General features: G+C 47.3%; 1 protein-coding gene across 4 annotated transcripts in view; it reads left to right on the plus strand.

Annotated features, from left to right (window-relative positions):
- Positions 1-12,815: 12,815 nt before the first annotated feature.
- The window catches only part of C10H7orf50 (chromosome 10 C7orf50 homolog), a 116,573-nt gene continuing 102,658 nt past the window's right edge, over positions 12,816-26,730 (plus strand). Inside the window, exons 1-2 of one of the 4 annotated variants that reach the window (XM_036932873.2) lie at positions 12,816-12,954; positions 20,091-20,220. In XM_036932873.2, the coding sequence (XP_036788768.2) occupies positions 12,857-12,954; positions 20,091-20,220 (228 nt within the window). In that variant the 5' untranslated portion in view covers positions 12,816-12,856. Of the gene's footprint in view, positions 12,955-13,023; positions 13,544-20,090; positions 20,221-26,730 lie in introns of those variants that run through there. The other 3 variants (XM_036932872.2, XM_057487475.1, XM_057487474.1) reach the window with 3 other exon arrangements.

Below are 26,730 nucleotides of genomic sequence, written 5' to 3' on the forward strand. Positions count from 1 at the left end.
GTGCCCTTTCTAAGGACACCAGTCATGGAGTCAGGGTCCTGCTCTCCTCCACAGTGAGTTCTGTAACCAGTCACACCTGCAGTGACCCTGCTTCCAAGTGAGGTGACATTCTGGGGTCCTGGGTGTTGAGGACTTGAAACTAACAGTTGGTGGGGACACAGTTCAACTCCTTCATAGTGTTATTAACCAGGAGTACTCCTCAAGGCAGTGCAAACGTCTGCCTGAGCCTGCTACTGAATAAAATTAGAGGCATAAATTACTTTTTAGCTGCATTTGATTGATTCTTGTCTGTCCCTGAGCAGGGTGAGTTAACTGTCCTGAGGGTGTGGCTTTGCTGGTTAGCAAATGTGAAGGGGTCGGGCAAGTACTCGCAGCCTTCTGTGCCTGTGTTCAGCTGCGGGAGCCTCGGAGTCCAAGCCCTCGGGAGCTGTAAACACAGTCTTCCAGTTGGCCAGCTCAGCAATTCAGGTATTGGTCTAAATGGCACGTGTGCACAGAGTTGCTTTTGTATTGGGTGTAGCAGTCTTTGTCCCAGGAGCGAACACTGAAAATTGGTTGTAATGTAGTCAAAGGCCCGACTGCAGCTGCGTGTTCCCTTGGTGGCTAGCTTACTCGTAAGGAAGGTGGTACAGGGCTCTCCCTAAATTACAAATATAGATCACTCCAGCACAAAATGTATTCAAGCAGCAACATTTTATAGTTCGTTTCTAAAATAATGTATCTTGCCTAAGTGTTTATATGGTCAACTGCTTCTAGTTAAGAAAAATCTAAGAAAATAAGCTATTCTTTCATTCTTTTTCAGGTGGAAAGTAAAGAGATGACATGGCTGTGTTTGTCCAGGCAGGCACATCAGCTTACTCGGTGTGTGATTTTAACTTTGTAGATAACATTGTGCTCTAGTACTTTCAGAGCTAACTTAGAGAAAAAGGATCTGAGTGTGCCAGGTCAAGAGCTGCTCTGCCCTGGGCTGAGTCAGGCAAGGACCTAGTCTTCTGGAAGCTTCTATCACTTAAACAACAGACAGCTGATCACGCTGTGTTCTCATGTTCCATCTGAGCCCAGGAAAGAGGGTAGGACTTCTGCCTGCCTTGTTGAGAGTCCTTGTCCAGAGGCTGGACCTGCACGGCACTGGTCCCATTCCACTGAGAGTACAGTCATGCGACCTTACAGACTCTAGGCGGTAGACTTCCATGGACAGCCCCGTTCCTGGGACCTTGGGAGTTAGGAAACGGGTCAGGGAGGTGTCAGAATGCCATCTGAGCTGGTCCTGATTTTACCAGATCATCCATCTGAATGTTTCGGACACCCCTTTGTACCTGGGCCAACCTAGACCCAAGTGGTTACTCTTCAGCTTCCCCAAACTCAGTATGTGATGGGGGAGGGGCCATACTTAGTCCCACTGTGCACACAGGTGATCAAAGCCAGTTCCAGCTCTCCTGGTGGTTTCATTCTGGGACAGTGCTTCTCAACCTTTAGCCTCAACTGCCAAGGCTGTTAGACGGCAGGCCCCACCCCAAACTTCCTGATTCTGTGGCTCTGGGGAGACCCTGAGAATGTGCACGTCTAAGTTCCCGGGTGGTGCTGAGGGCCTCGGGACCACACGTTAAGTTTGAGTGAAAGCTGCTGACTCGATCTTTCAGAAAACCTTTAAGTATGTTAGGAACTTGGGTATGTGAATCTATTTTTTTTCAAGTGTAAGTTTTATGAAACCTAAATACAGGTCAGGTCTTAAGTCCCAGTTGAGATGTGTCCCAGTTGAGACTCTGAAACCTTGGGTTTTGAAGACAATACCAAAAGAAAAGTAAAATACCTCATTGTTTAAAATACTGTTTACATGTTGAAGTGATATTTTGGATGTGATTAAATAAAACATAGAAGTTAATTTTACTTGTTTTTTTTAAACTAGCTACTAGAAGTTTTAAAAACGGGGAGCTTGCGTTATATTCCTATTAGTGCAGTTTTTTATCAAACTAAAGGTCAAAAATATCCACCTTTTATTAGGAAGAATTACCAATTCAGGAGTCTGCTCACATTTGTCTTGAGAATGGAATATTTAAGTGCGGTTCAGTATTCCCCCTGATCTGAGGGGGGTGGGGTCCAGACTCCAGTTGGACGCCTGGAACCATGGATTGTACTGACCCTAAATAGACTCTGTCTTTCCTATACATACACCCCTCTGAAGAGGTCTGATTTATAAATTAGGCATAGGAAGAGGTTACCAACAATAACAAGCATGAACAAGTGGAGCAGCTGTGGCAATGTCCTGTGGGAGGTCACGTGTAATGTGAATGGTCTCCCTCCGACGCTTACTGTCCTGCATTCACCCTTTTGATGTGAATGAAATGCCCATGTGGTGAGGCGAGGTGAGTGACATGAGCTCTGTGACCCAGCGTGAGGCTGCCACTGACAGGACGGTGTCAGGAGGATCATCTACCTCCGGACCACGGCTGACCTCAGGAAGCGGACTGCGGAGTGGGGCCTGCTGCACCTCAGCTGGGAGAGACCTGGGTGCTCAGATTTCCCCTTAAGCACTGTGTTACCAGATATTCTAGCCCAGGAGGGTATGGAAGTGAGGAAAGTGAAATGCCCTGCTCATCCTGCTCTGCAAATTAGCATGAAGGACGTGTGGTTACAGATGGGGAGGTCTTGGTCTCCTGCCGCCCCACCTGCCTCTTCAGCCTCCCTGAGCATCTGGCCGCACCAACACTAGCAGGGCTCGTTTCTGAATGGCTGCACAACCTTCTAGATGGGACATGTCGCTGCTTCTCTGCTCTGGTGATGTCCCTGGAGGTATAACATCAGTGCTGTCCTGCTGAGGGGACGCGTGGAGTCAGTTTTGGTTCAAAGCACCAGGTGGCCATCCAGAAAGTCCTGCAGCTTGCTCTACCTCAGTTTCCCCATGCCCTCATCAGCTGTTTCATTTGATTTTTCCCTAATCTGGTAAAAACATCATGTCCCCTTTAGGTAGCTACATCTTTAATGAACAAAGCAGAGCATTTTTCCCTGATGGCCTGTTTGGAGAATCTAAAGCTAAGGGGGTCAGAGGTCAGCTGATGCATGTGCCACTGAGCAGTTCCCCGAGTGCATATGGCAGTGTGTCAAGGGACAGGGAAGCCACAGGGGCATTTTAAATGTTCCTAGTGCTAATACTAATGAGTAGAAAGTTTGGAGAATTCTTTTTTTGGGGGGGTGGAGGGGATTTATTTTTTTTTAATTTTTTATTAAGGTATGATTGATATGCACTCTTGTGAAGGTTTCACATGAAAAAACAATGTGGTTACTACATTTACCCATATTATCAAGTCCCCACCCATACCCCAAAGCAGTCACTGTCCATCAGTGCAGCAAGATGCCACAGATCCACTGTGTGCCTTCTCTGTGCTACACTGTTCTCCCCATGATCCCCCACACCATGTATACTAAACATAATACCCCTCAATCCCCTTCTCCCTTGCTCCCCACCCGCCCTCCCACACCCCTCCCCTTTGGTAACCACTAGTTCATTCTTGGAGTCTCTGAGTCTGCTGCTATTTTGTTACTTCAGTTTTGCTTCAGGGAAATCATTTGGCATTTGTCTTTCTCTGCCTGGCTTATTTCACTGAGCATAATGTCCTCCAGCTCCATCCATGTTGTTGCAAATGCTAGGATTTGTTTCTTTCTTATGGCCGAATAGTATTCCATTGTGTATATGTACCACATCTTCTTTATCCATTCATCTACTGATGGACACTTAGGTTGCTTCCATATCTTGGCTATTGTAAAAAGTGCTGCGATAAACATAGGGGTGCATATGTCTTTTTTAATCTGAGAAGTTGTATTTGGGTAAATTCCAAGGAGTGGGATTCCGGGGTCAAATGGTATTTCTATTTTTAGTTTTTTGAGGAACCTCCATATTGCTTTCCACAATGGTTGAACTAGCTTACATTCCCACCAGCAGTGTAGAAGGATTCCCCTTTCTCCACATCCTCGCCAGCATTTGTTGTTCTTAGTCTTTTTGATGCTGATATCTCATTGTGGTTTTAGTTTGCATTTCCCTGATGATTAGTGATGTGGAGCGTCTTTTCATGTGTCTGTTGGCCATCTGAATTTCTTCTTGGAGTACTGTCTCTTCATATTGTCTTCCCATTTGTAAATTGAGTTATTTGCTTTTTGGGTGTTGAGGCATGTAAGTTCTTTATATATTTTGGATGTTAACCCCTTGTCGGATATGTCATTTACAAATATATTCTCCCCTACTGTAGGATGCCTTTTTGTTTTGTTGATGATGTCCTTTGCTGAACAAAAACTTTTTAGGTTGAATTAGTCCCATGAGTTCATTTTTGCTTTTGTTTCCCTTTCTCAAGGAGATGGGTTCAGGAAGAAGTTGCTCATGTTTATATTCAGGAGATGTTTGCCTATGTTGTCTTCTAAGAGTTTTATGGTTTCATGACTTACCTTCAAGTCTTTAATCCATTTCGAGTTTACTTTTGTGTATGGGGTTAAACAATAATCCAGTTTCATTCTCTTGCATGTAGCTGTCCAGTTTTGCCAACACCGGCTGTTGAAGAGGCTGTCATTTCCCCATTGTATGTCCATGGCTCCTTTATCATATATTAATTGACCATATATGGTTGGGTTTATATCAGGGCTCTCTAGTTCCATTGGTCTATGGGTCTGTTCTTGTGCCAGTACCAAATTGTATTGATTACTGTGGCTTTGTAGTAGAGCTTGAAGTTGGGGAGCATAATTCCCCCTGCTTTATTCTTCCTTCTCAGTATTGCTTTGGCTATTCGAGGTCTTTTGTGGTTCCATATGAATTTTAGGATGATTTTCTCTAGTTTGTTGAAGAATGTTGTTGGTATTTTGATAGGAATTGCATTGAATCTATAGATTGATTTAGGCAGGATGGCCATTTTGACAATATTAATTCTTCCTGTCCATGAGCATGGGATGTGTTTCCATTTATTGGTATCTTCTTTAATTTCTCTCATGAGTGTCTTGTAGTTTTCAGAGTATAGGTCTTTCACTTCCTGGTTAGGTTTATTCCTAGGTATTTTATTCTTTTTGATGCAACTGTGAATGGAATCGTTTTCCTGATTTCTCTCTCTGCTAGTTCATTGTTAGTGTATAGGAATGCCACAGATTTCTGTGTATTAATTTTGTATCCTGCAACTTTGCTAAATTCAGATATTAGATCTAGTAGTTTTGGAGTGTATTCTTTAGGGTTTTTTATGTACAATATCATGTCATCTGCAAACAGGGACAGTTTAACTTCTTCCTTGCCAATCTGGATGCCTTTTATTTCTTTGTGTTGTCTAATTGCATGGCTAGGACCTCCAGTTCTATGTTGAATAGAAGTGGGGAGAGTGGGCATCCTTGTCTTGTTCCCGATCTTAAAGGAAAAGCTTTCAGCTTCTCGCTGTTAAGTATAATGTTGGCTGTGGATTTGTCATATATGGCCTTTATTATGTTGAGGTACTTGCCCTCTGTGCCCAGTTTGCTTAGAGTTTTAGTCATGAATGGATGTTGAATTTTGTCAAATGCTTTTTTCAGCAACTATGGAGATGATTATGTGGTTTTTGTCCTTCTTTTTGTTGATGTGGTGGATGATGTTGATGGATAGTTGAATGTTGTACCATCCTTGGAGATTTCATTTTTTAGTGTCAAAAGTTCAGGTGCATTTTGGGAAAAAACTTAGCAATAAGTTTGTGCTGTTTTCCTCTGTCCGGAGTGGGAAGGGGTTTGCTTAGCCACTGGGGAGCTTTGGTGGGAACATTTGAGAAGCACACCGTGGAGGAAGGCACTTTTGAGTTGCAAAGGTCAGGATTAAGTTGTGCCATAGCCATTGGATGGGTGTCCCTGAGCCAGTTGTATGACCTGTTGGCATCATTTCTTGCCCCTGCATATAGCAGCCACAGAAACTATGGGGCGTGAGCACACTGTCAGCAGGCTCCCAAGGAGCTGCCCTGTGCCTCACTTTCCAAGCTTCCCTCCAGGGCAGAGAATCCTCAGAAGCCCAGCTGCAGAGTCTCAGATGGAAGCCCGCGGCCTCTGAGAGGGGGGCAGGCGCTCCTGGGCGCTGCCCACCCCGTGGCCCCACTTCTCCCCCACTGGATGTGTGAGTGTGCGGTCAGCCTCCAGAAATTCGCTCTTATCTTTTGAGGAATCATGGGTCTGTGGCGATGGGAGTGAGCCCATGTCTAAGCTGAACAGACCAGTCCTTGTCGCCAGGGCCTGAGGCCTTGGGTCTTCCCACCCCATCCACGTAGAGCGGAGTCTCTGCCTGCCTGCCGAGGGGGCTTCCCTGGCTCTCCTGCATTGGGCTCGGGCCATTCTGGGCAGGGCCCCAAGCCTGAATACCTGGTTCCTGGTGTCTGGTGTTAAGTCTGCAGCCTGGAGAGATCAGTTGCTGCTAGCTTTCTGCTATGTGTACCACCGTATCAGGTTCACAAGATGTCCCCGAGGCCTTCCTCTGAATCGGGGCTGAGGGCCCATGAGAATGTCAGTTCCTGTGAGAAACTGGGTGCAGTATCACAGGAAGAATGATAGAACTGGCCCATCCACTCTAAACCAGTGTGTGGATTATTCATGCTGGAAGGGATTGAGGATGTTTTTAAATACATTTTTAATTAACCTCCCAAACTTAATCTTTGCAATAAGCCTAAGACAAAACCTGAAATAGGTTAGTCGCTGAATTATTCTTAACTTACTAAGTTTTAAGCTTCAGAGTCAGGATCTCTGACATTCAGTATTGTAAATGTGTTATGTGTTGGGGGACATGGTAAGAAACTAGTTTGACTTTTCTTTTTTATCTGGGGAAGGTCTGCTGTGAACCTTCCTTCCCCAGATAAATTTTACTTTGCTTTATTTTGCTGAATGGATATAAAACCTTAAACTTGTGGTTTGCTACACAAGGTGACTAGGTATTGCAGAAAGAGCAAAGAGGAGCGTGTTTAGGCTGTGGTATTAGTGAAATGTTGTGTGAAGAGGTGGTTTGCTGTTTTTAATTTCTTTTGTTTGAGTGTATCACCCCTTAGTTCTTCCTCCCTCTCACGAGGATGTTTGGGGAGCTCTGCTAAAACCCACATTTGTAGAATCCATACACGCTCCTGATGCACATTGTGAGGTCTTCTTCCTAGAATCCATTAAAGGCTCCAGTTTTCTTGTAGTAGAATTGCTACAAAAATTACCTTTTAAAATGGTCTTTTAAAAAAAACATAATGACAGAGCAGCTGGCTAATTTTATATTTTGGAGATTTCTTTATCATTCTGGACTAAGTTAGAGCTTTGTCTCGGCCCAGTCTCACGACAGTGCAGTGAGAAAAGTACCAAGGTGTCCAAGCCCCACTTTTTGGCTCAGTCGGCATTCCCGGCAGGAGCACAGGGAGGCTTCTGGATCAGACCTTCCCAGTTTCGCCACCAGGAGTCTGTGCACACACAGGGTATACAGTGCAGAGTCTGCCTAAATGTGCATTTGCTTCTGAGAGCATAAATAGCATGGTAAGGAATTCCAGAGTGGTGCCACTAAATTTGCAAGTGCTTCTTATGTAGCCAAAAGATGACTTTGTGGTAATAGAAATAACAGCAAAAGCAGATGTGGCCATGACGCCCTGCTCCAAGGAGAGGGCCTCCTTAGAGCTGCATTTGTCACGTGGGTCACAGTTCTGCAAACAGCTTCCAGTTCACAAGTAGGACGAGTATCCACTAGGCCTCAGGATGGTTCCAGAAGCCTTGAAGGAATTTTTAAATTGCAAACGTTTTACCCTCAAAATGCATATTGCAGTGATCTGATCCACCTTGTAAAACGATCTTCCTGGCTGTTGTGAGGTGGAGAATGGGTCGGGGCAGATGCGGGAGCGGGTCGTCACAGGTGCTGAAGTGACCTGAGGTGGCAAGAGAGGTGCCAGCAGAGTCCACTGCACCTTCTGCTTTAATCAGCAAATGTGCAGGGGGAGGGCCAAGGAGCGAGGGTGACACCCCGCCTCTTGGGTGCCACTTACCAGACAGGAAAGGAGGGGGCAGGTATGATAAGGAAGGGACAGGTTTGGAAGGAACATCAGGGGCTTAACTCTGAACCTGTGGGTCTGAGATAGTTCTTAGGCTGCTGTGTAGTGAAGCCCAGCAGGAGGCGGACGTGCAGGTTGAGAGTTTAGAGGCCTAGGCTAGAAGTAGAATTTGGAGTCATTAGTGTACGTGGATTGAAAGCCATGGCAACAGATAAAAGTCACAGAGCCGGGAAGAAGGAGAGACAGACAGAGACAGAAGGAAGACATAGTACTGCTCCTGAGACCAAGTCTCAAGGACATTAACACTGAAGAAAGGGGAAAACGAGATTACAGTATCTCAGCCATCAGGAAATAGTGTTCCACGAGGCAGGAAGATGGTAAAATGTACACACCTCCTGAAACAATGGAAGAATCTCATAAGGTAACACGATATAAAGCTAGCACACAGGAGTCAAGTCTTCTTTCCCATAAATGATAATCTGAGGATTTGATGGAAGAGAAAACTCGCACTTACAATGGCAAGTAAAGATAAAGTATGGTACTTAGGAGAAAGTGTGAGATATATGTGGACCTGCATCAGATAAAACTGAAACACTCATGAAAGGCAGAAAAGGACACAAATTAAGGGAAAGGCAGTCCTTGCTCTCAGAAAGAAGACTCCATATCATAAAGATGACTTTTAAATCCAAGAGGATCCTGGTAAAAATGCTAACATTTTTCTGGAACTGGACAAGTTGATACTCCAGTTTGTATGGAAAACTAAGCATGTAAGAGCAGCAGGGAGACAGAAGAGCTGGGGGCCAGCCCCGCTTGCTGTGACGACACCATAGAACCTGCTCATTGAAACAGCATGGTGCTGGCACATGAAGAGACGGACTGGAAGCATAGAACAGAAACTTTGGGAACAGACCCAAGTGGAAACTAGGATGTGATAAGAGCTGTATTTCCAATCACTGGGGCCAAAGATGGATTTTTTAAAAAGTGTTGGTTCAACTGAATAGCCATTTAGGAAAAGATAAAATTGCATCTATACCTTACATTACACACAAAGGACTTGTATCAGAAACCCAAATGTAAAAAATGAAACCAGGCAAATACTAAAAGAAAACATGGGTGAATTTCTGTATAACATGTATGGGGAAAGGTTTTCTCACTGATCCAAAGTCAGATGCTATGAAGGAAGATGTTCATAGTGATGAACACTGCCTGGCAAAGAACACCATAAGCAAGATCAAAGGACAGATGACAAACTAGGAGAAAGTATTTGCAACATAGATCACGGTTAAAGGTTTCTATCTCTAATATATAAAGAACTTAAACATTGAGGGGAAAAAGGTCAGGAACCAGGAAGAAAGGTGGGTGAAGGATATGAGCTAACACAAAGAGTACCTAAGGGGGGTCCTTGGGTGTATAAAAGGTCATTCGGCCCCACTCCTGGTAGAAGAGTCACAAACTAAAACCAGACTGGGTTCCTACTTCTCAGATTAGATTAGCAGAAATCCAATCTTGGACAGCATACTCTGTTGGCAAGGCTGTGAGGCAACAGGTATTTCCACACATTGCTGGTGGGAATGCCAAATGGCACAAACCGTTAGGAAAATTTGGCAGTATCTAGCAAAACAAATATATATTTAACAATCTCACTTCTAGGAATCTATCCTGAAGCTATACCATTGATAATATTAAAACACGTGTGCACAAGATTATTCATTATGGCATAATTTGTCATTGCAGGATCGGAGATTATCTCCACGCCATGTGCAGTGGTTCAATGAGCCACAGTGAATCTGCCCTGTGCAGTGCCATGAGGCTGTAAAAAGGAATAAAAAGAGTGTCTGTAAACTGATGGCAGATTTCCAGGATATACTGATGGTTTGAAGGAATATGGTGCAGAAGAATGTGCTTTTTTGTGTGTAAGAAAGAAGAAATAAATATCCATACATCTGCTCATTTTTGCTAGAAAAGAAAAGATAAACCAGAAATTAAGGAAATTAATTCTGGGCACCTCCATGGGGTGAGGTGGGAGGGGTGGGGGCGAGGTGAAGGGGAGAGCATGCCACCTCTTGGCATAGACTTGCTTGTGCAGTTTTAATGTCTGGGTTCATGTTAGTGTTTTACATAGTCAATGAAACTCAACAGATGTCCGGGGCAGGGGGTGGGCCTTGAACTGAAGACAAACAGATGAACACGGTTACCCTTTAAATGGGTGATACAACTACATTAAAGGAGGGACAAGTACTTTCTTATTGGAGCAAAAAATCAGTAACATAAAAGTTCACCATTTTAGCCATCTTAAAGTGAGTAATCCAGCTCCATTTAGCTGCAGAACATTTTCATGCCCAAAAAGGAGACTTGTGCCCACTGAGCATTCCGCATTTTCCCCATGCCCCCTCCCCCAGCACCTGGCAACCACTAGGCTACTTTCTGTCCCTGTGGATTTGCCTGTTCTGGACATTTCGTATAGATGAATCATACAATATGTGGTCCTCTGGGACTGGCTGCTTTTACTTAGCATAATGTTTTCAGAGTTTGTCCAGGATGTCACATGTATTAGCAATACTTTCCTTTTATGGCTGAGTAGTATTCCATCGTGTGGATATACCACATTTTCTTTTTTCATTCATCCATTAGTAGACACTTGAGGAGGGCCCTAATCTCTGCAATTCCGCCTGGGATAAGGTACTGCTTCCATGGTGCTGAGATTCCTGGCTTTCCTGTTGGAGGGAGCCTGACAGGCCAGTTAAGAAATGGAGTCCTGGCCCCAGTTTTTCTTGCAGATTTGTTACCAAAAACTGGTCCTTGTCAGCAAAGTCAAGCCACAAAACACCATGACAAGTTTCCAAGGAAAGGAAAGAATAGTTTATCAATCTGCCGGCAAGTGGGGGAGTGTCAGGCTGGTGCTTAAAGAACCGCTGTCCCCTGAAGCACCAGCAGTTAGGGCTTTTAGAGGGGAACTCGTGGGAGAGAGGCCATGGTGTTCACAGATGTAGAAAGTAGCAGCTGGCAAGGATCTAAGCAGACATTCTCAGGCTGATTCAATTGCTTTTTGTTTTTCTTATCGGTTCCTCCTCAAGCCCCTGGGACAGGGTGGCTTGGCTTCTGCAAAATCAGCCTTCTGCCTTGTCTCTGACCCTGAGACTCAGAAAACAGGGAGAACAAAGAGAAACTGCCACCTTTTAGTAGTTACAAAGTTCTGGGGGCTACTTGAGTTCATCTTCAAGTTAATGTTAGTGTTAAATTTTCAACCCAGAGATTTAATTCAGTCCTCTTCTGCCACAGGTCCAGTGGACCCACAGACTCACTCTGTGGTCATTTCCCCATCTCTAAATGCAAATTGGGCTGGGGGTACTTAACAGCTGCCAGAACCTTCTCCTTAGAGTTCTAACCTGTGGGGCGAGAACCATTGTGGTAGGAGGGCCAACTGGAAGCCACTTAAAACTGCCTTAACTGGCCAGGAGTGTCCATTTGAAGCAGTGCCTTATCCTGGGTGGAACTGCCGAGATTAGGGCCCTCTTCAAATACTTAAGAGCATGAGTGACTTCCACATACATGAGTTTTGGTGGTGACAGTGAACCGCAGTCAATCTAGCTGAGTGGTGGCCTCTAATTACAGCTGTGATTATAAATTGTGTTGTAGAGTCTATTTAAACAGATCAACATAGCATTTGGCACCTGGTGTGTGACTATTGATCTGTCCCCATCAAGAGAGAGCATTGGAAGCCTTTTGTATTCAGATGGGAGGGACAGCAGTTCACATTTTATTGTCTGGTTAGGGGCCATAGTAACATTCCTGATTCCTGTCAGTGTCTGAGGGACAATGTCTAATGGACACTGGATGCTTGATCATCCACTGATCCCGTTTTGATGGCATCATGCTAATCAGACCTGGTGAATAGCAAATGGTAAGTGCTCTGGACGCCCTGGTAAGAAGGTGTGTGTCGGTCCTGAGCTTCAGGGTTTGCTACATGACTGAGGTTTTTAGGCATCCATTAGCTGGGGCATGCCAGAGCATCCCCCTCTAAGACCAGATCATATTATTGCACCTATGCCCCTTGAGGTAGGAAGCCTCTCAGGTGACCTCCAATGGCCCTCATCTAAATTACCTATATTACCGGGCCTTTAAAAAAAGGGAGAAAAAAGCAAGAACAAACAATAGATTACAAATACAGTCATGTTTTTATTTGCTGCGTATTATTCAAGCTTATGTGCGGATGAAAACTAGTTTTTCAGTGGAGTGGTGAAGCCGGGGGGTGCAGTTTGAACGCGGAACGCCTTCCGAGACGGGCAGCTGGCAAGCACATGCTTGAGGCCCGCGCTGCGCCCGAGGGAGCCCCGGAGGCTGTGTGCCCTAGACGGGCGCTCAGCACGCGGTCGGAAGCAAGCTAGTCGGCGCCGCTTGTTGGGCCACGTCCCCGGACCCGAGTCCGGCCCTCCCGGGGTGGCCCCGCCGAGGCGGCCGCACAAGTGGCCCCCCCTGGGCGGTCCCGGCGTTTGCACTGAAAGCCGCCGCTCCGCGCCCACAGCGCACTCCGCCATCTACCACCGGAGGGCGCGCTACGCTTCGGACGGAAGGCGCGCGTGGCGAGCCCAGCCCACCGCGGCCGGCACGCCCGCCCCGCGGAACAAACGGGCACGCAGCTCCGCCACAGCCCAACGCCGGCACCCGTGCAACGCGCGTGAGACTGTGATGCTCAGGACAGAGCCCGCGCAGCCGGAAACCCGGCGCGCGCCGTACCGCGCCCGCTCGCACTTGGAGGTCGCCTAGCAACCGCCAGTCCTGGTCAGCGCGGCGCCCAGAGATTACGCTACCGGTCTGCGCCCGCGCCTGGCCCGCCTCCGAACGGCTGCCGCTTGCCATTGGCCGATAGGGAGATGGAGGCGGGCCTCAGCCAATGGGCGGCGCCGCTCTGGAGGGCGGGATCGTGTTCCCTGGGCGCTTGCCGGAAGCCAGCGTTGGCGGCCACGCGCAGGTAGGTGAGGGTTGTGCGGTGGCGGGGTCGCGGGGTGGCGGGGAGGCCCTCGCGTGGGTGCGCGGGCCGGGCGGGAGGCCGGGGGTGGGCAGACGAGCGGAGGTAGGCGGCTGCTCCGGCTGTGTGAGACAGCTGGCTGCGCACCTCCACCCCGCCGCTCCGCAGTCCTTCCACTCGCCGCCCTGCCTGTCCCGCCCCTTCCCCTGGGAGAGCTCGGTGGGCTTCTCCTGCGCGTCCGCACGGCCTCCGGGTCAGCGCGCGGGCGCCTGCGTGGAGGTAACCAACGGCCTCGGCTCTGGTGGACCCGCGTTCCGGAGGGGGAGAGAGTGAAAAATAGGAGGGATTAGCTCCCCTGCAGAAGATTAAAACAGCGAGACACCTTGGTGACTGGCAGACACCCCTGGTGGAGGGGGGAGACATGGGAGCAGGTGAACCACGTGGGAGCGCAATGAACAGCGAGACGGGGAGAGAGCAGGTGAGGGAAGGACGACGCGGAGCAGCGCGGACTCGTGGGACCTACCGGCGCTTTCGAGGACACGGACTTTTTCTCTAGGTGAGATGGGAAGCCTTGGGACGTTTTCCAGCAGAGGTGAGCTGTAACTTGACTTCGTATTTTAAAAGTCATTATGGATGCTGTGTGGGAATGCACTGGAAGGGCAGGGGGCCAGGGCAGAGGCTATTGAATACTCCAGATGAGAGAGGGTGGCAGGACCCGGGTTTATGGTAGAGGAAGTGGAAGCTCGAATTCTGGATGTGTTTTGGAGTTAAGGCCAACCGAGTTTACTGCTCTATTGGATGTCTCAGAAACTAGAGCTGTGGCTGACTCCACAGATTTTAGATTACTACAATCTGGATTTTGCCAGATGGCCGTTTATTGAGGGGATGACGGCTGCAGGAGGACCAGCTAGCTGTGTGGAGGGGGTGGTCAGAATGTGGACTTTGACACTTTGTTGTGAGAGGATTGTGTGGGTGTTGGTGATATGTATACGAGTTGACAGTGTAGTAGTCCAGTTCAGGGGGAAATTTGGAAATCATCAGCATACAGTTGGTATGTAAAGCCACACAGCTAAATGAGAATGCTGAGAGAATGAGAGTAGGTGGAACACTGAGGCAGGGTCCTTCATGTCAAGGGGTCAGGGAGGTGAAGAGGTAGGAGGAGAGGCAAGAGAGTGTGGTGTCTGCCTTGGAAGCAAAGAGGAAGGAGCGTCTCAGGAGGGGAGCAGCACCTGTCCAGTGCTGCTGTTAGGTCTGGTGAGATGAGAGCTGGGAATTGGCCATGGGATTTCCTGGCAGAAGTGAGCAAAGCCGGAGTGTAGTTAAAGTAAGGATAGATGTTAACTGGGAGTAACTTGCAATAAGGGAGAAGAGTGTCAATTGCACTCACCTTGGATTTGTATGGAGGAGCTTGGGTGTTTTGGAGGGAGAAGGAGGGGGAAGGGGTCACTCAGAGTTAGTAGGGAAATCCCCAAAACAGGATGGAGATGTTGGTCCCTGTGAAAACCTTCTGGGCTTGCCAATAACATGTACGCAAGTTAGGTTTCTGCCCTCTAGGTGGCTGGGGGGGACGAAGCCCTCTATTCAGGTGTCGGCTGGATCGTTTTGGCAGCCTTGGGTTTTCTCAGGCAGGCACTTTTTAAGCAGACCAGGGTCATGGTAGGGGTGTGGCCTTGAGGTGTTAAAAGCTCTGTTAGTGTTTTGTTCACGTCTTCATAAGCTAAGGTTGAGGCCTAGTAGAGAGAGAGCTCAGAGGAGCCTGGCTGGGGATGGTCCGGCACAGAGTCTTTGTCCGCAGCTCACGGGGGTGATCTTAATAATAAGGTGTTGGGATAGCTAAGCTGGCCTGTGCATACAGTAAAACAACAAAATTGGACTGGATCTATACTGTTGGAACTCAACCAAGAATTTGGAGAAGTGCAAATTGTAGCGCTCCAAAGTCTTACAACTACAAACTATTTACTGTTAAAAGAACATATGGCATGTGAACAGTCCCCAGGAATGGGTTGTTTTAATTTGTCTGATTTCTCTCAGACTGTTCAAGTTCAGTTGGACAATATCCACCATATCATAGATAAGTTTTCACAAATGCCTAAGGTGCCTAACTGGTTTTCTTGGTTTCACTGGAGATGGCTGGTAATTACAGATATGCTTTGGTTATGTAACTATACTCCTATTATGTTAATGTGTGTGTGCAATTTAAGTAGTAGCTTAAAACCTATACATGCTGAAGTTACTCTACAAGAAGATATATCAAAGAAATAATCAATCTTCCCATGTTTTCTTCCGCCTGCTACTTCTATAGCTTTTCTTCTTCCTTCCTAATTACAACCCTTAAATAGAATTCGTGCCTCATATCAAATTTACCGAGTATCATAATTCTTCCAAGTGGTAAAGATACCTCAAGACAAATGCTGGGCATAGAAGCCACAGGGCATAAATATGCAAAGAAGTAAAAAGCTAACTTTTTCAAACAATAAGGCTTCTCTCTCACTTACCAACTTCACATTTCCCTGTATGGCCCCGGAAGATGACTGGTTAGCCAGAGACGGGTAAGATTCCTCAAGGGAGGAACAACCTAAGACAGGCACAGTCGCAGGGGGGCCATCAGGTGAGAAATTGGGGATCAACAGAGGTGAGGCTTAGAACCTCACCCCCCCTGTTCTGAGAGAAATCTTCTGCATACGTGGATGTTTTATTGCCCTGGTCTAGCTTGGATTAACACATAGTCTACAGGCACACACCTGATCATCTACATGTGCTCTCTTACAACACTAAACTATGTTTTCTACCTTTATCTTGTATCTACCTACCACTTCAGCATTTTATTAAAAATAATAATAATAAAGAGAGAAATGTGGTATCCACATATAAATCAAGTATAAAAACCAAATGAGTATTCATATTTGAACTGACTGTTTAGAGTTCATAATGCATGAGCAAAACCGAAAGTTTCTGTGATGACTGCCCTTGTACTGTTCACTATGTAACTTATTCATTATGTAAGAATTTGTTCTACATGTAAAAACTTGTTTGTTATGCCTCAGAAGATTGGAGACTGACAAAAATTAGGCTTGGGGTGGAATAATGATTGTGCATTGAGCATTGACTCCCCTATACAGAATTTTATTGTCGTTAACAACCATTTGATCAATAAATATGAGAGATGCCCTCACAAAAAAAAAAAAAAGAAGGACAGACTTCCAATGGTAAAATAAATTAGTAACCGGGATGTAATGTATAGCATAAGGAATATAGTCAAGATATTGTAACAGCCTGGTAGGGTGATAGCTGGAACCTAGAATTATGTATATAAATGTTCTACCACTGTGTTGTACACTTGAAACTCATGTAATGTAATACTGTGTGTCAACTACCCTTCAATAAAAAATAATTATTAAAAAAAATAATAATAATAATAATAATAAGGTGTTGGGACAGTGGTGGGCGAAAGCCTGAGGGCACAAGAGAGAAGGGGTGGGCAGGAGTTAAGGACAGTGCGAGTGGACAGCTCTTGAGTTTTGCTGCAGAAGGTGGTGAAACGGGGATAGAGTGTGTGGAGTGGAGAGGGGCTTAAGATTGGGAAACATGAGTTGAGAAAGGAGGGGGCATGGCTCAGGAGGGGCTGCTCAGAGCCATTCTTGGGGGTGCATGGGAAGATGTGGATCTGTGGGAGTCCCCTTGCAATTGCTTTTCTCAGTGGTCAGGTGTCAGGCTCCTCCTCTACAGAAAGAGGAGACGTCAGGGTTTCAGAGATTAGGAGAGGCAAATTGTGATCTGGGATCCTGTGGCAGCAGTGGGGACCTGCGGGGGAATTGCTGACAGCCCTAGAGATCCCCTGATGCTCAGGGCTTCTGATTCAAAGTGAGGCTTTTTGGGGGGCTTTCCCACCAGGCAGGAGCAGGTGCTGGAGCTGGGTGTGCCAGGCCCAGAACTCTGCGAGGTGCAGTGAGGCTGGCAGGCTGCTGGGGTGCTGTGGTCAGCACAGTGCAGGTCTGGGGAAGTCCAAGACTGGCTGGACCCCATGGAGCTGATCCAAGTGAGTTAGATTGAGGGGAGGTGGGCTCGGTGAGTGGCATGATTGTTTTTGTAGTAATGAGTTTGGAGTTTGGACAAGGGAGGGAGAAAGTAGAGTTAGGTAGCAGCTGAGTGGAGTCTGGAAGCTGTTTGTCAAAGTGGGCAAGTCAGAACTTGGACAGTCCTGTATCCCAACAGACAGGAGTGAAGCTGCGGTTCTGGACTCCTCAGACTGCTTCCCCAGAGGGCTGTGCATGGTGAGGGCCTGGCCCTCCTTCAGTGCCTTTGCCCAGGGAGTTGGGAGGTGCCCTTTCCTCTAACCTGCCAAGACACCTCGGAGGCAACTTAGAATCGCTGGGTGAGGAACACATCCAGGGCTTTGGGCCATCTTTTCAGATTTAAAGAATGATGTTTTTCCAGTAGGCTGACTGATTTCTTTCAGGCTGGAGTTTCTTTTCAGCCCTGGAGACCTGGCTGCTTCAGCCTGTTGACCTGACTTGCCCTGATCTGTGCCTCCAGACTGGCCCATTAGCCCTGAGCTGGCTTCCTCACGTTTGCTCAAGCTAGAGGGCAGCTTTCCGTTGGGAAGCGGTTTGTTTCACTGAGCACTTGTGCTGCTATCTTAAAATAAGGTGTTTTTTTCTGCTTTTGTTGTAGAAGCTACAGAAGAGTTTAAGGGAAATAAAATAAGCATTCTAGTGATTCTAACTCCCTAAGATGCTGCTATTTTAATGTATTCCCTTCTAGTTTTTTCCTTTGTGCATATTTATGTGTAGTTTCTCTTGCAAAGCAGGAGTCGTACTTCATATACACAGCCTTTCCCCTGCGTCTAACTTCCCGTTATACCATGAACTCTTACTCCTGTTCTGGGAGGCCACAGTGTGTACTGGTTGTGTAGGTGCTTTCCCCGGCATGAAGGAGCCGTTTGCTTCCCCGATATGCACTGTTGGGCAACTGTGGTGTTTTCAGCTTTTTAGGATTAGAGGTATTATCATCCTTTACAGAATGTCACTACCATCCTGGTATATGAATCTCTGTCCAATATTATTTCATTAGGCTGAATGCCCAGGAGGGAATCACTGAGCCGAAGTGCTTGGTGAATGCCATAAAATCAGCTTTCAGAAAGGCTGCCGATTCACCCTCCTGTCAACAGGCGCGATGGTATCTTTGTCATCATTTTCTGGCCAACACTCAATAATAGAATTTAAAAATCTTTAATGTAAAAAATGGCATTTTTTAACCTATTAAATTAGGTATGTAATGTGTGCGTATAACTAAAAAACTCACATGGTATTAGGAGACTTACCTAGAAAGAGTAATCAGCTGCCCTCTCCCTTGCCTACTCCTCTGAGTCCTACTCCTCAGAGGCAGCGTAGTTTAGCCTTTTAGCTCTTTCTACTGGAATTACTTCCATATTTCTAAATAATGTGCAAATGATGTAGCTTTTGCTCTGCCTTACTAATTTCCTACTCTGATAGGTGTGCCTCAGTTTCCTCATCTATGTGCCTTCCTCTTTGGTCACAAGAAGTAAATGAGTTAATATACGTAAAGCACTTGGAACAGGGCCTGGCACATGGTAAGCTCACAATCAGTACTAATTTTAGTGGTAAATATCATTATGTAACACCCTCTGCCCTTCTGAACCTGCTCCTTCCCTGCCACCTAATATGGGGAAAACTAATATTGGCATTGCTTTATAGAAGTTTGAGTCCCTTGATTTTTTGCAGAAAGGCCTGTAAGGAGTTATAAGTAGGGGGCCTTATGCTTTCTGATGGTGATGCTAGGCCACTTAAATAGTGCCGATGCAGAGGGTGAAGTCAGCGAAGTTCAACCTTGGCTGGTAGATGTGATATACAACTTTAATGGCATAAATATGGTTCTTTCAACAACTGTTCCAGCAAATGTGTGCACCTGGGAAGCTGGTGAGGTTGGTTCTGGATGTGCCGGGTGCTTCACACATGTTCATGCCATCCTCACAACCACTCTGTGAAACAGGGTTACCTCTAGGGGAAAGGAGGGGAAAAGCAGTACTGGGGCATTAATTTTTAAACTTATGACAAACAATTTGAAAGAGATTAGTATTCCCTTTTGCTTCATATATTCACAGGGTTCTGTGACCACAACCACAACCTAATTTCAGAACATTTTCCTTCTTCCAAAAGAAACCCTGTACCTATTAGGAGCCACTCCCCACTCCTTCCACTTGTCGTAGCCCTAAGCTGACGTCCCCACTTGGAGGTTTCCCTTGGGCATCCAACCTTCAAATGTTTGCCCTCAGACATCTCCCCTCGGAGGGCCCCACTAAGGATCTTCACTGAAGACCCCCCCAACCAGGATCCCTCAGATGACCCGCAGCCAGTGCTGCCCGGGAAGGAGGGGAGGAGGGAAGGGGGGCTCTCCCCCAACTCAGCATGCCTCCAGGTCTTGGGACACTGGCCATTCCTCCTGACCCCCATCACACAGTGCACAGAGGCCATGGTTTTAGAGTCCATGCGTTGTTTTCTCTTCTTACCCGTGGAGTCCTGGCCACTGCTGTGCCTCAGAAAGCAGTCTTAACCGGGCACCCATATGGCATTCCTCTTACGTGGCCCCAGTCGGTGCCAGACCCCCTGGCGTGACTGAATGCCCCAGTGACAGGGCATGTGACAGTCACCCTCTGCCTGTGTAGTGCTGCAGCATCCCATGATGGGGAAATACGAATTAGGTCAGAATAGTAGAAAATAAAAGTAACTCTAAATAGTTAGTAATGAGGAAGTAGACACATTTCCCTAATTTTCACCTTTGGAAAATTTTGATACTGCCACTAAAAATGGAATTTCTCTTAATCTTAAAACTTTGTGTTCATGTTTAGTTAGAAATACAGGGACTGTATCACGCATGTATGATTGCAGCTATGTTAAGTAAAATACTTGGGAAACACACCAGAATGCTGGACTGGCTGTCCACAGGTGATGAAATCAGGGGCTCAACTTTCTTTTAACTTTTATTTATTTTCCATATTTTCTGAAAAAGTTTTGTATTTCCTTTACAACGGGAAAGGGCCTGACCCCCTTTGTTTAGAAATATTATATGGCCTAAGACCTTTTATTTCCTATGTATTTAGCAGTTTACTTTCTTTGCTGCAGAATGGCAAAACAGAAGAGAAAAGTTACCAAAATGATGGACAAAAAGAACAAAAAATGGAAGAAGGCGTCAGCACAGGAGATCCTGCTGGCACCTGAAGCTGAGCCAGGCGGCAAGGAGGCCCACCCCCAGGTAGGCGCCACAGTTGCATTTGTGTCTCCTGGTTTCCTGATCTGGGGAGGGTTGGGTGGTCGTGTTGCTGGTGTCCGTGTGGGTGGAGCAGAGGCAGGAACAGGTTACAAGTGCCTTCTACAAGCAACTGTAGGGCAGGTAAGGATTTCAGTAAGTCTTAGGTTGGAACACCACGACTGCCTTTCTACCGCCGTTGGATCTACAGATTGCTGTGTTAGGTGCCATACTAAAGGGACTTTGGTTGTTGGCGGGGGCTGGGGCTGGGCTTCGGAGCTGTGCCCTGAGGATCCAGGCTGGCGTAGCATACGCGACAGGAGAGGCCCTTCACACAGTGATTTCTGAAGTGTGGCTGGGAATCTGTACTTAGGAGTACACACCTTAACATAAAAATGCATGGCATAACATAAATCTGCCAGAAAAATATGTATATACATCCAAATTTGTTCTCTGTTACCCTGAATTCTGGGTGTTAAAATTTTTTCTTTTATATTAAGCTGTCTTCACAATTCCTAGTATGCAGTTGATCAGATCGGTGTAAGATATTATGAGTTCTGACAACTCACTCACCATGAAGAAGCGTTGCTGAGGCACACATTGCAATGGAGCATGGCAGGCCATGTGGCCTTTGCCCATGGGGACCGTAACTGCATGAAGAAACAATTGGAAACCACCTGACGGATTGAGGATTGGGTGCTGGCTAATTACGTTCATTTGCTTTATAAGTCCAGCATTTCAAACTATGCCTTTGTTTAGTGCCCCTGAAGTTTTTATGCCCAGGGCAGGGTGACAGCCTTTCTTAAATGAAGTGGGGAAAGGCTATTGTGTAGCGGGAGGCAGAAGAGAGAGCCCACCTGCCTACCAGCCCCTCGAGCACACCCGTGCTGAGCCTTTTCACAGAACAGTGTTCAGCACATGTGGTCCTAGCAGCCTAGAGGGATTCCTGGAGGCCGCCTGTGCTCTGACCCTGTGGCAAGTCTTGCGTCCCTCAGGGTACATGTGCCCAGTTGGATGAGGGCTAGTCTAGATAACTCCAGGGCTCCATCCACACAAGCAGCTCTGTGCTTTCGTGAGATGGGTGGACTAAAGCATCCTTCTGTGGCCCTGTCAGAGGTGCCATGGGGTGGATGCTGTGAGTGCAGGGTGTGCGCAGAGAGGAGCTGCTCAGGTGTGAAGTATGCTTGTGTATTGACATCTGTGCCCACCTGGAGCTGGGGGTCGTCTCTCAGCTGCCACCACAGTGGAGTTGGAGGAGCCAGGCTGGGGCCCAGAACCCCGACTTGTCGTAGGTACCCCGTGCTCTGCGTTCTCTTTGGTCAGGAACCCGCTAAGTCAGGAAGTTCATTTGAGCACACGGCACCTTTTGTCCTGTGCACAGAAGTCCTGCAGGGACCCCGGCTGTTTCCAGGGACTACATCTGGCTCTGAGTGCAGGCTCCTAGCAAGCGCCTGTGCCCAGGCCATTTGCTGGTATCCTCGCTTTCCCCACCACTTGAGTCTCAGTTGTATCTTGGTTTCCAGATCCTGATGGAAAGCAGTTGTTTTAGAACTACTGGAGGTCCTATTAGGTGGTCCGGCCCACCTCTAGGTCCCACAGAACCTCGTTACACCTGATTTTCTTGGGTGATTTCTGCTTCCTGCTTTTTCTGGGTTCCTCCAATTTCTTTCAAGTGAATTGCACACGATCACCTTGGTGTTTTTAAATTTGTAATGAAGCTTCCAGCTTTCCTTTGTTAATGACCTGTTTGCTGGCTGCTGGCTACTGGTAGGACCCACAAAACTGTGGGTTTAAGACAAATAGAGGCAGAGGTTAACATTTCTGCCTAAGGTCAGTAGTTATATTCTTTTTGTTAAGTTCTGGTAATTTTTTAGAAGTACAGGATTACTTTTCATTATTAATGCATGTTGATTTAAAGAAATTTGGGAAATTTGGAAAGCAAAAGCGGAAAGCAGAGAATCGTGGTGTTTCCCTCCAGCTCTCTTGATGCCTGAGTTTTGTTTGGTTTGCACAGAGGCTTCCTTCCAGAGTCACGTGCCCATGACTGCTGAGGGTTTGTGGCTCTGAGGAGCAGCGGGCAGAAGTTGAAATGCACCTGGGAAGGCCAGCGTGGGGCCCCTGGCCCTGTGCCTGGAGGCTGACCAGCCAGCAGGGGTCGCAGCCCTCCGCCTGGAGGCCGAGGCGCTCTGACTTTCTGAAGGTCTGCCCCCAGGGCAATGCTGGGCAGCAGAGGCATTTCCAGCTGGTTCTCTGTGGGTTAGGTACTGTGCTTAGGGGTTGGGTTCTGAAGACCCTTCCTGCATCACTGGGGCCAGTCTCCCAAGGAAACGGAGCCACTTCATCCCGGAGAGTTCATCCTGGGCTCAGCCGATAAAAACGCTTTCTCTCTCACTCACCCTCTGGTTCTCATGGGAAATTATAAAAAAGCAGCGTCAGGCATTTTGTAAAGAAGGAACATTGAACACTGTGCCTAATTTAAGGAGGGCAGGTGGACTAGGCCTAGAGAGCACATCCTGTCTCCTGGGAGCATGTGGAAAAGTACTGGGCTGTTCCCCCCACCACCCCTGGGCCCCGATCAGCCTCTGGAATCCACACGGAGAACAGAGAAGCCTCTGTCCCACTTGGGCCATGTATTATCCTCTGGAAGATTCCATCGGGATAGACCTGCGGGTCTCTGCAGCCACTTCCATAGTGCAAGTGCCCCAAGGCTGCATCGGGGTGTCCAAGCCTCCAGGGATGGGCTTTTTGGCCCCTGGGCAGCCTCTGTGGGGCTAGGGCTCCCATTCAGCATCTGGCCCAGCATGCGTGGTGCTCCCTTCCTGGTACCTTCTTGGAGCGGCTCTAGGCAGCGAGGACCTGTTCACTCCAACTTCACTTGCTCAGCTCACTCGCCAATCACCTGCCAGGCCTTGCAGTCCTGAAGCAAAGAGGAGGGTTGTCTGTGATGCCCCCATACATCCCTGTGTCCCTAGGTAGAAGGAAGAGCTGCCAGGTGTCTTGCCCACTCGTTCTATTTGACCCACTATAGGTCTCTGGAGGGTCCCAGCCCCTGCACTGAGCCTACTCCCTCAATCCTGCCAGATTGGGGCTCACGAGTGTTGGGGGGAGCTCACACCCTTCCTCTTAAGGATGATGCCTTTGACCAGAGGGGTCTCAGAGTTCACCCTATCCTGCCAGTTTCTTGACTTTTTAAAACCCTCCCTGTGGGCCCGGGCATAGGAGTTCAGGTTCTTGAACCTGTCTAGGACTGGCTACTGGTCAGGGCCGCAAAATTCAAAGGGGTGACCTGCTCAGCAGCAGTGAGCCCTGGGCAGGCTCTACAGGCCATGCCCCTGTCTCCATTCTCACTGAGGAGGGCCTTGTGGGATGGCATCAACACAGCTGCCACCTCAGAGCCAGCAGGGGGCTGCATGCTTTGGCGGGTGCCCAGGGTGTAGATGCTACCTGGAGATTGGATGGGTGAGCCAGGCGGCAGCTGCTCTGCCTGCTGACGGCCCTGAGTGGGTGCTGAGCGGGCTCCTTCACAGTGCATCTCACAAGAATCCTTAGGTTTGCAGAGCATTTTCCACTTAAAAAACACCTTTGCGGGGACATCGAGAGGCCGTAGTGCCTCAGGCGGTGCAGCTGGAGAAGTTGCTGGCCTGTGTGGTCACCTGGTAACAGACAAGAGGCTCACGCTTGGGCTTCCTTTCAGAGCACACAGAGGGACATGAGGGACCTAACGTGTCGCCAGCCCCAGTCCCTTAGTGTGCCTGGGCTGAGAACTGGCCGTCAGTGGGTGGCCCAGCATGGGCAGTTGGCACCACCAGCACCAGCTAAGGAATCTGCCAGCACTCTCTTGGCACCTGCCCTCACACTGCAAATGTTGTTGAGTAGGTGGGAGAAAGGCCTCAGCGGTATTGGCCAGACAGAAGGGACAGTCTGGAAGGCATGGTGACAGGGAACTTTTAGAAAGAAAATAACCACTTTTCCTTCAGAAAACAATGTGTCCCACCCATGGCTGGTCAGGTCCCAGGGTCCAGGGCAGCCTTGCCCAGTCCGGGCTTTGCTGAGCCACGAGCAGTAGGCCATGGGAGGCCAAGCCTTGCATGCCAGTGTTCTCCAGGCCACGGAGTGGTGCTTACGTGGGAAGGAAGCAAAGCTACTCAGGATGGACCAGCATTTCCCTCCTTTCTAATCTTGAAAATCAGATGGGAACTTGGCAGACACTAAGCCTACAAGTACTTTACAAAACCATCAAATAGTTGAGGTTGTGAACTTCATGGCCCTGAGAACTTGCTCAGAGCCAAAGTACTTCATACCAGTGGCGTCTGCCTCAAGAAGTATTATTGACCTGGCAGTGGATTTTTGTCCTTAACCTGGTGGGGGTGGGAGTAGGAGATTGGGGATCGTTACCAAATGCCCCCAGTGTGCTCAGGGATTTCCCTGGGGCCTGCAGGGAATTGGTAGGAGACAGGCTGCTCTGTTGCTTCCTGTGTTTGTTCCTTCTCATGGGTGAGTAACGTTGCATCGGGCTTTCCAGAGTGGCCACATACCGTGTGCCCCGACCGTGGGCACAACAGCCCCAGGGGCCCACGTGTGTCAGCACTTGGAATTCGGCTGTGCCCATGGGTCTGGCCACGTCACTTTGTGTGGATTTTAGAGCAGCTTCATTGTGGTGTAACTGCACATTTAAATCATGAGTTCCCTCAGTTTTGTGAGCACATCGCTGACAACTAATGGTGAGGAGCTGGGTGTAGGCTGTTTTTGGCAAAGTGTGTTCAGTCCTCTTCCCCATTTTGATTGGGCTGTTTTCTCATTGAGTTTTGAGAGTTTGTTATGTATTCTGGCTGTATTCCTTTATCAGATTTTTGTTTTGCAAACATACATCCTCCCAGTCTGTGGCTGGTCTTATTTTCTCAACAGTGGCTTTTGAAGAGCAGGAGTTTTAAGTATTGACAAAGTCCAATTTATCAATTTTTATTTTATGGTTTGTACTTTATTTAACATGCCATTTTGGCTTACTGTGTCCTGGAAATGTTTCCAAATCAGGGTGTGTGGGCCCACTGTAATAGTTTTACTGCCCCCGTGATACTTCCCTGGTGGGGGCTGACAGTGTCACCTCCCCTGCTAATGGTCATGTGCCTTGTTCCCAGCATTTACAGCAGGGCAGCTTGTCGGTTTGTGTATGTGTGCGACCATTTCTCTTGGATACACACCCAGAAGGAACGGGCAGGCAGAGGGGCTGCACGTTTACTGCTGGTGCTTCCTGCCGGGAAGGCCCAGTGCTCTTGGGTCACAGCTGCCTTCCTGTTCTGCTAATCAGGTGGATGAAGAGTAGAATCTGTTTTAATTTACATTTTTCTGATCACTAGTGAGACTAAGACATATTAAAATTACTTTAAGCATTTCTTTCTCCCATGAATTTCCTCATCACATTTTTTGCTTATTTTTCTATTAATTGTATTCTCCCCTTAAGAAGTCTTCTCTCTTAATTAATTATATGCTTCTCTAAATTCTGTCACATACTGTCCTGTTATCTTGACATACCATAATTTAACTTCTCCTGCCATACTGTGTGATACTTTAGTTTTTAGAAACATGTTTCTATATCTAGTAGAGTAAGTATGTCCCATTTTTTAATTGTTTTTTGGGGCAGTGTTCTTGACATTTGTCATGTGTTTTCTTATTTGTATGAATTTTTGAATCTGATTTCATAAATTTCTGTGGTTTATTGAAAAAATTCTGTTGTTTTTTATGTCATTCAGTTAAGTTTTGTTGTTTTCTCTGAACGGATCTTACATATTTCTCAATGAATGAGTGACCTGGACAGCATTCCTATAGCAAAGTTTCGGGTGGCATAGACCTAATTTGTCTTTTTATCGCGTAACATGACATAGAAATGAAGCTTGGTGGTGAGGGTTGGTGTGGTTACCACCATCCACGTGGCTGCTCCTGGGGTCTGGGCTTCCCATGGGTCTTGACTTGGCCACAGGGGTGCCCCTGCCCTCTTGGGCAGGGTCTTCCTGCCCCACATCCTTCCTGAAACATACATTCCTTGCCGGGCCAGCCTTTTTTCCCCTCCTCATCTCCTCTCATTCTCCATGTTAGCCCTTAACCTAACTTCTCTATAAACTGATAAAACTTAGTAGCAGCTTGACCAAAGGATGTTTAACTTGTTTGGCAAATATGTTAATAATTGGGGTTTTGTGCTGTTAAAAAGAGTTTTCATTTCCTATTACATTAACTTACATGTTTTAATATTTAATAGGTCATGGGAATGTTAGTTGTTACACATTTTTTTCAGTGGATTTTGATAAACTGTGGAAAGAATTCTGCTTTATAAAGGGAGATAAATAGACAGGTGGTTTTTTCCTTGGGGATGGGGCAGAGATTAGGTAGCTTCAGGATGTCCTCCTATATATGGTAATTTGCTCTGGCTTTTCCAGCATACAACTTGAAGCAAAAAATAGCAGGTCTATGAAATTGTGCTTGCTTTAGGACGAGCCAGGGCTCACTTGCCTTGCTCCTTCATGT

This window comes from Manis pentadactyla, chromosome 10 (genome assembly GCF_030020395.1).
Source record: "Manis pentadactyla isolate mManPen7 chromosome 10, mManPen7.hap1, whole genome shotgun sequence".
Lineage (NCBI taxonomy): Eukaryota > Metazoa > Chordata > Mammalia > Pholidota > Manidae > Manis > Manis pentadactyla.